This window comes from Musca autumnalis, unplaced genomic scaffold, assembly GCF_047663935.1.
Source record: "Musca autumnalis isolate F117 unplaced genomic scaffold, ASM4766393v1 scaffold_1, whole genome shotgun sequence".
Taxonomy (NCBI): Eukaryota; Metazoa; Arthropoda; class Insecta; order Diptera; family Muscidae; genus Musca; species Musca autumnalis.
Genome location: NW_027411644.1, coordinates 837,964 through 850,732, shown reverse-complemented (window position 1 = coordinate 850,732; position 12,769 = coordinate 837,964). Strand labels below are relative to the sequence as shown.

Genomic DNA, 12,769 nt, shown 5'->3' with positions numbered 1-12,769 from the left:
AGTCCTATCGAGCACTAGAGCTGGCAAACCATCGATATTCCCAACATTAGATATTTTCGATATAATTGTTTGAAATATCGATTACTATCGATATTATCGTTAAGCTGTCAACACCATTAATTTGGAGATGAAAATGGCGGAAATGTCAGTGCTTTTCTTGACATTTTGCACAAGTAGTTCACAGAAATGCAAAGGAGAATAAAAAATTGCTTTTATCTTATAAAAATATTAAAAAAAATGCATTTTACCTTTCCGAAAAATATGTACGTGTGACTACGGGCTTATTTTCTCACACACAAAACCGAAAAGCAGCGAAATTTCTATTTATTTTAATGAGTTTTGGGTTGGGGGTTTTTGTTCCGATAATATCGATAGGCAAAACTATCTATCGATATTTAATTTTTAAAAAACAATCGATTTTATCGATAGTGCCATAGATTTTTTGCCAGCTCTATCGATCACAGATAAATATAGAGATAAACAAGGAGTTGTTATCATATTCAAAAAAAAAAAAAAAAAAAAAGACAAAAAAAACAAATTTTAACATTGATTGATAAAACTGAAGACACCGAAACATTTGTAGCAAAAAAGTGAATGAGAATTAAGGAAACAACTATTTTGAAAGTTTCTTTCGATATTTTATTAATTTAAAAATTATAAATTTAAAAATTTAAAGTTTAAAAATTAAAAAATTAGAAATAAATATAAATTTATTTCTGTGTCAACAAAACCCAAGGAGTAATTAAATATCGTTCTGAGCAAGGCTGCTATAAAAACAACTTTCCGAACGATCCAAATTTAATAACAATAAATGCCCAAAGTCGTTACTCAAAAAAAAAATCGATTGAATCTCATACATAAAACTAAAAAATGTGCATCGATTGAATCTGATACAGTTTCTGCGTTGAAAAATTTAGTAATGTCAGTTTTCTCTTGGTGTCAAAAGTTTTTAGAGCGAGGATTGCACCAAATAGAATTAAACAAGAAAATGTTATTGGCAAAACTCAAATAAAGAACAATATATTTTTGGTCAAATAAAACAGTTTCTTATTAATTTTCTCCTTTCTATTACTTTGTTAAAACAAAATATATTTTGACAGCAAGAGAAGACATCAGCTGGGCTTATTAAGTCAACTGCACCATGCATTGGATTTACATATTCAATATATGCAATTTTCAAGGAGATAAGAATTAAAACTCCTTTATGCGGGGTACACACCATAAGTTTTGACTGTGGATTTTTCGGAAATATCGATTAATGTCAAACTGTCCAGCAACCACACAAGATTTTGTGGTTGCCTGATGACTGGCCACACTAGCAAGCAACCGATTATATGAGCAAAACTGAGAGTCAAAACTGATAGTGTGCACCCAGCTTTAGAAATAGCATTCGGTGCGGGAACTTTTAACCAAATCGACCAGTAATATGAGTTCTTCTTTTCATTTCCGAATTCCCCACATTTATGCACGATTCATGATATATTAATGAACATACCAATCATTCTTCGTTACAGATATGGTTTACTGGGAGCATCTGGATGTGGAAAGACAACCCTACTGTCCTGCATTGTCGGACGAAGGCGATTGAATTCTGGTGAAATATGGGTTCTTGGTGGCCGCCCAGGTTCAAGGGGCTCTGGTGTGCCAGGTCCCAGAATCGGATATATGCCTCAGGTAAGAAAAGACGACGAGATGGGCAGATTATTCTGATATTATTTTTGTAGTTCGTCCTTAAATTGATATTGATATTTTCTCTAATACGAATAATAGGAAGTGGCACTATACGGCGAATTCACGATGAGGGAGACATTGAAATACTTTGGCCTTATTGCTGACATGTCGGCAGCCGATATAGAAGACAGGACCGAATTTTTGCTAAAACTGTTGAATTTACCTCATGGTTCCAAATTTGTGAAAAATTTGAGTGGCGGTCAACAGCGACGTGTAAGTCTGGCGGTTGCATTACTACAGGAACCTGAACTTTTAATTCTGGATGAACCCACCGCTGGCGTCGATCCCGTATTGAGACAGAGGTAAGTCTATCATTCTAATTCAATTAACAATTGTTTACCTTTCTTCTTATTTTATTCCAACATTTGTTGGTACATTCGTTCCTTATTGCAGCATCTGGGATCATCTGGTGGACATAACTAAGAATGGTAGCACAACTGTGATAATTACAACGCATTACATCGATGAATGTGCTCAAGCTCATGCGGTAAGTGCAAAAATAAATACTCGTACATGTAAAGTGGATTAATGTCCTTAAGAAGAATAGTTGGTACAAACACTATTTAAAAATTGAATTCGCTAAATTGTCTTGGAATATGAAAAACCGTTCAACGTGTTTTAAAATAATAAGACATCGGTAGTACATCTATCTTAAAAAGGTTCTTGTAATGTGTACAACAATATACTGAAGGTAAGGTCACATCAGGCAAATATTTGCTCCAGTGACCGGCAGTGTGCGCTTACTGAGAAGAAGTGAGTGTACATTTCAATGCATTATTTACATTTACACTTAATAAGCGCACACTGCCGGTCGCTGGAGCAAATATTTGCCTAATGTGACCTTACCTTAAGGAAGATACATATTTACGATCATGTACTTTTATCGGATATTGAAATCGAATTGAGTTGTTGACTATAGCAATTTGTATTATTAGATGTTGCATGTATATCGAAGTAATTTCATTAAAAAAATCATAGAATGAACAGTTCAGACCCAACCGTGTGCACCGCCCCTGTGCATAAATCTTTAACGAATCGAAATTCCAATTTGGAGAATTTGGTTCAATTCAATGGTGCGCAAATTGCGAGAGACTCATGTATTTTTTACACTTTTGTGTATGAGGCCGAGCATTTCTGCCCAACAGTGGTTCAATTGCTTAATCGATTGCATTAAAGATATGTCAGCTAGAAAATTCGAAGATCAGGCTTACAAAGCCTGAAGAATTGTTTCAAATCACATAGTCGTGTAGGGTATATGAAGTAAACGTAAGATGCTGTCAGAACCAGAATTCGTTGATGCAATTTCTTTTTCATTGACATGTATCCTCAATACGTGCCGCTTACCATTAAACTTTTTAGGAGGGTTGGCGTTTTTTATTTGGGATGACGACATCTATTTTGTTTTTCAAAATAGTAAGGCTTAATCCCATAGTCGTTGTTTTAATATTTTTTTAAAACAACTTTAATTTATTAGTGGGAAAAATTGGCGATGTTTACCAAGGGGTAAGGCAGGGAAGACTATAGTTTCAGATCTCGCCACAGATCTTCATCAGTTCCCTTGTTTCTTGTTTTTCAACAAGAAACTTTTTATACACAAGTGTCAATTGCTCGCTCAAATAGATACGTGAGCAAAGAAACATATTTTCTGTAAAGGCCCAATATCATTTATCATTTTTAAAAATTTCAAAGGTTGGACTTTCACCCTTAATTCCTCGTTTAAAAGTTGTAGAATTTTGGCCAGGAAACACTATTTTGAATCACTGTGCGATACCACATTTCAGATCAAGTGGAGAATTTGACCGTACGGAGAGCAGCCAGTAAACAACTTGTGCTAATGATACGACAAGCCGTGCTTTCGTTGACAATTTATCAAAATCTCGGTAAGGCATAAAGAATACTGGATTTGTGTTAGTCACAGGGCTACGACAGCGTTGAGGGAATAAAACACACAGCCTTGGCAATAGCGCAACATAAAAACATTTACTTTCCCCAACAATAAAATATAATTGCGTGACTTAAATACATAGATTTGTGTAAGAGCTGTTAACATTGGGGTAAGCCGAAATTCGGTTATGGCTATTTTTATTGTCTGTCTTCGTCGTCTTGATGAATTACTTATAACTATCTTCCTGGTTAATTTTTACTCCTGCAATCTGTGGTCTAAGGCACCGCTAAACATTATACACACTTGAGACAGAGGCTATTGTTCTGCAAACGTACGCAAGTCGAAATTTGTTGAGTACTAGGCAGGGGACAAATAAAACAACAAGAAGCATTTACAAAGAGATTTATTTAAGCTTTTAATGCGAAAAGAACTTAAATGAATGGCAAGACAGTAAACCAATAAAGAAGCGAGAGAAGAACACAAAGTCAAAAAACATAAACAAATAAAAGGAACTGAAATAAAAAAGGGATAAGCGATAGACGAAATGGGATTGAGTTGTTGTTTCGTTGTTCATTGTTAAGGTTGGGGATGGATGGCTCCGCATATAACTACAGTTGCGTTGTCATATCAAGCTATGTGTGAAATTGAGGTTAAATCTACTGGACGAACTTACTAGTATGATTTTTTACTTTTCCGACTAAAATGAAACCGTAAAAAATGTTCAGTTCTGCAATGTATGTGTATTAGAACTATAATGTTTTCAATGCAAATATTAAAACTACCACCACACAGGCACGTAGGACATGAGCTAATTTTAGGAAATATTGTATCAAGCACATAATGCTCCAATTTATTTGAATTTATTAAAGGCAAAAAATGTACCTTTTAATTCTGTATAATTTAATGTTGTATCTAAAAATGAAGTAATTCTTATATAAGTCTATCGTCCTTATGACGTAAAAGGGTACACACTATAATTCAAAAATGTGTTTTACCGAATTTGTCCGAAATTTGCACATCGAATGTTATTGCAAACATGTTTTGGATATAACGCTCACTTTTGCGGCTACATACTGCACAAATTGTGATATTCACATTAGGGTAATTTCAAGAACCTTACAACCATGGTACATTAATTTCTAAGGTAGAGTATGTTATATTAATTTTGAAAAATGATGTCACAATGTGGACAGGATATTGTAAGTTCATGCAGCTCTGTAAGATGTAATAATAGAACGAACGGGTCGAAATATTAAGTAAGGTCTTGCAATGTAAGAAAATTATAGGATACCTTTTCTGTAAAAATTGCTATAATTTTTAATATACAACATAGCAGGTGTTTAGGTAATTAGTTTGGATATCATGGTATTTACATTTATTCAAAATACAATGGTGTTCGTGGAGCTGAGGGTATTGGTCGTTGTATATTCATTAAAAATGCAGTCAAATTTCAGTTAATTTCGATTAATAAATCAGAAGCTCATACGATAGTTCATCAGAATTCGGACCGAATTAGTTCCAAAAGTCTGCAAAAACTTCAGATTTTCATCCGAATTTCGGCCAGAGAAAACGCCAACCATGCCACATGACATTCGGCTGTGTCTCCCTGTTGACCTTCTTTGTTGTTGGTACACTGTTTATGTGGAGCATTTGTAATGTGAGTCTCCTTTTGTAACTTCTCTCGGTTTGTAACACTTAAACTTTGTCAATATTTGGTTCGTGGTTATATTTCTTACTGTGTTCTGAGAGTGCAGTTTTCTGTGTTATGTTACTGTTTCTTAGTTTTTTGTCAGATTTGTGTGCCGACATTCTTGTTTTTAATTTTTTTGTTTTCGTCGTACCAACATAAAGTTTGCCGCAATTTTCATTCTCGAAATATCGAAAAAAAAATAGAAACAACGAACACAATACCTCAAGCTTAAAAATCTTTTATTTTTAAAGATAACCCGCTTAATACTATCATCATTATGAATTGCAAAATTCGTCTCTGTCATACTACCATTTGCGACCTACAGAGCCGGTACAAAATCTGATAAACATTTTGGTTTTTGTCCATTTCACATCACCAATAAAAATAGGTGTTTATTCTGGTTTGAAGCTGACCTCCATTGAGCATTTCGGTCCACGATTGCTGCCTGGAGTTTGATTACAAATTTTAATGGACAGACGGACACACATCCTAAAATCGCTTCAGGAAACTTATAATACCCTTTCCACATTGTTGTGTAGTGTATACAAATGTTTATGTAACTTTAAATATAAATTTATTTTGTAAAACTAATTAATGTATGATCGCTTATATCCGAACAACGGATGTGCAAATAAAAGAAGATGAACCATTAATTATTGGTATAGAACAATCTTTTCCATCATATCCATCATGTAAAGGTACTTGCAGTTTTCACGTATTTTTAATGATATAGCTATCTTTTCCAACAGAATAAACTGTTGATATAGACAATATTTTCGAGTAGCGTCTATGCTTTTCTAGTTCTCTATGGATATGTAATCGCCCTCATAGTTATTGGTGTTGGTTCTCTAGTTCGCTATGCTCAAGAACTATTTGTATCAAATTTACTCGGACTTCCAGACGTTAAGAGAAAAAACCGAAAAGTTTCAGAAAGTCCCATATTTTGGTCAACATGTTCGTATTCCCAGAAAAGACCACACATTTTTGAAAACTCCTTAAATACATAATTTTTGGGGAAAAATATTTCGGATATTCAACCGGTATGTGATCTGTCCATAGCTGAATATCTTAATTTACACGGGCTGATGTTATATCTCTGTCGACAAAGGCGGCTGATGCTTTTAACTTGTTTGGTGTGTGTCTATATTATGACTGTATTTCTCTGTGATATCTGTATAGATTCTGCACACATGTTTAATTTCATTTTTAATGTTTCATAAAGTACAAACAAGTAATGGACTCGAAGATTTAAGAATCTTCAATGGATTCGTCGAAATGGTTGGAGCACTTGCTAGTGTTCTATATATCACGAAATTACCGTATTAATATGAAAATTATAATGCATATTATTGAATCCGTCAACATGAAGACAGGGACGTGAGTTAGATAGCTGCTTGGCTGTATGATTTTATGTAAAACATTAAAAGTATTACGTAAAAAGTAAAATTTATTTTTTTTTATATCGCTCCTCTCCCCTTAAATGTCCAGACAAAAGGTTTGAGACTCAACATTTAACCTAGATGTGTATTTTTGTCCTTCTATCCACACAATTGCTTCGTCGCACCAAGTGCTGGTGATTAATTGCTCGCATTAGTTTTCCGTACAACAACACTATCGACTTAATAGGCAAGAACATTGTAGCACAACCACACGCGCATTCACACCCCTTCTGCGTGCGGACACTATCCAGACGACAGAGTCAGATGGGATTCTTGTCGAAAGGAAATCACCATCCGCATTAGTCGCAGGAGGTTTGCTTTAAATGTTTAAAACACATTGTATTAAATCTTCTTTTTATTGCTCTCTGCAAAGAGTGATTGTGTTAAAAAGACAAACATTTATTGTATTGGCAAACAAAGCGAGAAAAGGACAACGTGAATGACAACTCCCCTAGAAGTTTGTCCAAATGGATAATGGTCATGTGGCTACGTGTGATGATAAAAAATGCTTCGGTCCTCCCTTTCACCATTCCAGGCATACATTGGAACTTGACATTTCTTTTTCTTAAGTCGTAGGAAAGATGTGGGATTTTTTACCTTAAACCTTGCAAAGATAGAAACATCTTTTGTTGGTTACTTCTTCTCTGCTTAGTATTTAGGGAAACCATTCCACTATATTTTAAACATCAAGAGCAATTAATTCATCTGTCCTACGTATCTAAGTGTGCATTTATGTGTGCGTGTGTGTGTTATTTATTTCCATGCACTTTATATGCTAATTTCCGAGTAATTATAGCGGGAGAAGATGCCAAACAAACAATGATAAGAAAGAAACCAGCCAACGAGATATGTATCGTTATCGTGACATTGTATGTGTCTAACAAATAATTAATGTGACCAAAGTTTGCCTGGGATCTCTCTTTAATATTGAGTAAGGACTTAAACTCAAATTCCGAATCTGTTACATTCATCGTAACAACAGTGGTTGAACTCCAGGTGATTAGTCACGTTTGTGTGTAAACAAAGCAAAGAAGAAGTATGACAGTGGTAGGAAGATAATTACCTGATAATATTTAAGTTACTGATGCCCATATTTACGCAATGTTGTGGTCTACACCCTATGGTTATGACTTTTTTACAACCTCATAATCCCTGTATCATATTTTTATCAGTTTTTACCTAAGATTATTTAAAATTCTAATTATAAGGTGATTTGACAAAAAAAAGTTCGCGCACAAAGACATTTGAAAATGTTCCTATATGAGCTTGTATGACAAATTTTAAAGGTAACTAACTATAAGCAGATATGTATATGTATAACTGAAAATAAGTTTTGGAGCCACACTACATAACCAAAATGGCATAACCTTTTGTTTCTCACTTAATTTATAATAATATCATTACATATATATCATTTTACATCATATATAATTTTATTTCATATTTCATATCAATTAAAAGTATTTTGAACGGTACCTTTTTCAATATTTAAATGGAATGAAACTTATAATAGGCAAAATGTAATCCAATAGTGTAACTGGAAATAATTTTATGAGACTCTATTTCATTTCATAGCATTTTTTCAAAAAATGTATTTTCAATGTGGTTTGCGCATACTTAAGTAAAATAAACGTTCTTTTAGTCATTGATAGGCAAAAGTTCATTCATTCTTGCTACAGGAAATCATTTTTTAGAAAAAAGTTTAAAAAGTAATAACCCTAATACACACGCAATAACCAACACATTCGTTTGATAACTTAAATATCGGTGGTAAGACATAAGAACGGCCGAACTCGATTTGTTGTTACTTTATAGGAGAAGGACAAAAATAATAGAATCTCTGTAATAAAGAATAATATGAAATTAAGTCATTGCACAGTGGTCAAAATCACTGATATATCGGCGCAAAATTATAACTTGCAAATGGACTAAATATGAACAACATCGGTTAATATGTTGGTATAGCCCCCATATAACGGACGAGTTAAGCCACCCTTTCCTTCCAACTTAATTGTAATATTGTACTTAGGGTTTTTAACGGTCACTTAACTTCTCCACCAAAAATTGTGGACATAGGCCCCTTTTTTAGGTAATACCGATTTTCAGTATTTTGGGGGATTTAAGCTACATTTTCCGCCCGAATTAGGTGTAATTTGGTATTTGGAGTTCTGAGCGGACATAACAATTCTCCACAAAAAATTGTGGTCTACATTTTCATATTGCCCCCATATAACGGTATCTCCCAATATTTGGTATTTTGAGGATTTTTTGCCCACAATTTCAGACCAAATAACCTGAATGAGGTTCTCGTTGGTTATACATCTTCTCCACCAAAAATTGTGAACATAGATCAACATTTTGATATAGCCCCCATATAACTGTATCGCCCGATTTTTGGTATTTTGAGGATTTAAGCCACATGGCAGCCAAAAATGTATTATTCGGAATCTAGGAAGTCCAATTTAATTTGTCGAAAAAGAATTGAACTGGACTTTAGGGAGCTTTTGTAGTTACGCTCCATTTAACAAAAGTATATTGCACTAAAAACCACAAGAAAAACAATATTTTTTGAAAATTTATTGCTATATAACTATGTTACTTTACAGGAAAGTCTAAACAATTTTTTTCATTTAATTTACACCCTCATCTAATTATTAAAAATAAGTTTTGTTTAGTCTTATTAAGAATTTATTTAACAATTAAACAAATATGAAGTTAGATATTTTGCAACAATTACATATATTAAAATCTGATGCAACGTTTCTTACATTGGATAGTGAATAGATGAGAGAATATTTACAACAACAACGTAAAAACAACAGTTTAGTCAGCAGAGTGTCTGTAATCGATTCAATGGAAAAAATTTCGTTTGATTTTTGATTTGTTTGAATTTTAAACTTTCGCGCCGCTATATCAGTGATTTCGACCCGTGTGCATTGGGGTAATACTTCAAAATAGAAAAATGTTTGTACATTTGTTTAATAACTCAAAACCCGCTTAACGTATTTTCCAGAAATTGTTAGAGTATATTACACCACAGCCTGAAAGTAACATATGCTATAATAGTTTTTGAAATTCCGCGGTGATGCAGACATATAGCATCATAGGTTGAGGTACCTCTTAAAAATTTCGATTTTCTATGCGAATATCTTTAAATTGGTAACAGATACAGTCTCCAAATTTGATCAAAATAAGTGCGAAGCGGGGTGTGGTCAGGAGGAGCAGTTCTCTCAGAGTCAGAGTAAGCGGGTAATCACATGGGGAATGTCCCCTAATAGATACAAATTCTAAATATGACTCTATTTCTGACTCACTATAAGTGCGAGAAACCTTCAACCTTGGTAAAATAAATCTTATATCAGTGTATGTTGTCGCGAAAATATAAGGCGGGCAGTTTCAGAGGAAGCAATTACCATCATAGGATCCACATATCAAATTTAGTATTTTTGAATCAAAGCTGCATTAAATCTATTTCGACTTTTTAAAATTCATCATCATTGTAATATAACCTGCCACAATAAGGAAAGCGGGGGACGCGAATACTTAATAATACGCGAGGGGACAGAAATATAGGCTTTGTCAAATGTATGTAGTTGAAGTTGTAACCGATCACATGAGTCAAAAAAGGCCAAATGTTGTAACTTTTACAAAGTTTTTTTTTTATTTTCTTCGAAACGGTAAGCCTTATAAAAAACTAAAATAAGAATGATTGAAATATCGCGATTCTAAGAGTCACATTATTTATGATTTCATATAAAATATAAGTCCAACTGATAGGCACAGATATTTTAAAGCCTAATATAGACTTTTTAATCTAGAAATTTTTACTAACTAAAAATTCTCAAAATTTGGAACAGTTTGCAAACATGGCCTGTGTGGGGATTTTAAGGACATTACTTTTAAAACATCTCAACCAAAGTTAAGCTACTTAACAAATGGCATGTTATAATGATTTTAACTCCTTGATTTTTTTTAATATTTTGTATTTCTTAACATTGTTACCTGAGTTCGGATGATTGAAATTTTTCTGCTTTATAACAATTATGAGCACTAAGGTACCAATGTTAAGAAATACAAAATATTACAAAACTAGCTATTCTGATGGTGGACTTTTGCTGTAATAAGCAGGCCAGCAAAATTTTGTTATGTTGCCTTCGTTGTAATCGACGATACATTACAATGGAGAAGGTTTGTCTTTTTTGCAAACATTATAGATGGGCCCAACAAAAATTCGCATCCGTTAGTCATTTGTAATGGGTTACACAAAGTAATGTAGACAGAAAAACGACTTATATTACCCTTACTTATAGGTAACTATAGTTATGAGTACGGTGGCACAGAGTGTGTGCTTCTGACTACAAATCCTTGGGGTTGTGTGTTCAAAGCTCACCGTCGGGCGAGTATTTTTGTAAACAAAAAACAATTGGTAGTGCACATGTAAGTATTTAAACAACCCTTAATGTTCGTAAACGTGGCATAGTGTGTAGCGTATTCGGCTACAAATCAGAAGTTCGTGTGTTCAAACCCAGCAAAGAGTGAAATAAAATAAAAAATATGAAGTGAGTTGAAATTGAAAACAAATTCCACCTCAACTGTTCTAAAAATAGAAAGTATTTTTTTTAGCTTATATCTTATTTTTCAACTTCCAGTGGTCATAGAATAACTAGTTATTCGAGTGCGACATGCCCTTGTTAAAATAATGAGTTAGTGGATTTTGTAAGTAGTTATGACTACCAAAAAGTTCTATAAGGGATTGCCAAATATAAAATTCTCATGGAAATTGTTTATGTGGTCACTCTTATATGTATTTCGAGCCGATTGATGTTTGGGTATACAATTCTTTGTTAAAGAAGTTATTGAAAAATAATTTCGGTGGAGAATATCCACATACAAGAAACAAGGGAACTGATGAGATCCTGTGGTGAAGATCGAAACTACCAATTACCCCATAGCGAACAATGCCAAACTTTCTCCACTAATAAATTTGTTGTTTTAAAATAACAACAATGGGGTTAAGCCAGATTATTTTGAAAAAAAATCAAAAAATTAAAGCACAAAACATACATAACTCATATATTTTTAACCGACTTACTTAATTTCCTTTTTTGTACTAGTAATAGTTTTATATATATAATTGTTCCACAAACATCCCAGAAAGTATTTCAAAACATTTTGTAAAGATCTCGTTACAATAAACCCAGGAGTTTTGTAGATATGGTGCAAAATATACAACAATACTGCAAAATTTACATATTTTATTACTTTTGAAAAACTAGATGAACTTTTTGTTCGAAAAAAAAAAAACAATCTATATTAAGATGAGACCATAACGTAGAGATTTTAGTTGTATGTTTACCTGTTAAGTCGCTGGTTTACATTACATTGTAATGAGTTATTCGGCTTATATGACTGCCAAAATTTTGCTGTGTACAAAGACCGCATTGACTTGCCCCTCCGTACGTCGGTGAAAAGTCTATTATGGGGAAACTAATGTTGTTACCCTATTGCTCCTGCTTACGTCTACAAGTAAAAATAGCATTTGCCAAATTGTATTTGTGTCGGTGAAAAACATTTACTTTCCCACAAAGAATATCATTTGGTACTGGCACTTGAATACATAAATACACTAACACCCATACATATGCAAAGCAATTCCCAATTGGCGTGCCACAACTGAAACGCAACCAACGCCGACAAACAAAAAAAAATGAGAGTTATTTTAAAGTTGTAGCAATATAAATATCGTGACGAATACATATAGAAGTTCATATCTGAGTATGTATTTCGTTTTGGTAAACATACAGATGCATAGATTTTGTGGCACACAGTCTGTTGCTTTGTTAGTCGAATGACTTTTAATGTGATTGGAATTTTATGCATCACCGCCTTAAACTACAGAGATACTCATTTCAACCCCACTGTGAAGCCCAAATCAAATATGTTACAAGCTCACTCACAGCAATACGTGTGGGATTGCGACAGTGGTTTCACATTCTTAAGAATTTAAATCTGTATTTACCATGT

The 12,769-nt window shown here is 33.5% G+C and overlaps 1 protein-coding gene across 1 annotated transcript in view; it reads left to right on the top strand.

The window, feature by feature from the left end:
- The window catches only part of osy (ABC transporter oskyddad), a 99,312-nt gene that overhangs the window by 64,248 nt on the left and 22,295 nt on the right, over positions 1-12,769 (top strand). Inside the window, exons 3-5 of the mRNA XM_073979414.1 lie at positions 1,515-1,674; positions 1,771-2,033; positions 2,125-2,218. Coding sequence (XP_073835515.1) covers positions 1,515-1,674; positions 1,771-2,033; positions 2,125-2,218 — 517 coding nt within the window. The remainder of the gene's footprint in view (positions 1-1,514; positions 1,675-1,770; positions 2,034-2,124; positions 2,219-12,769) is intronic.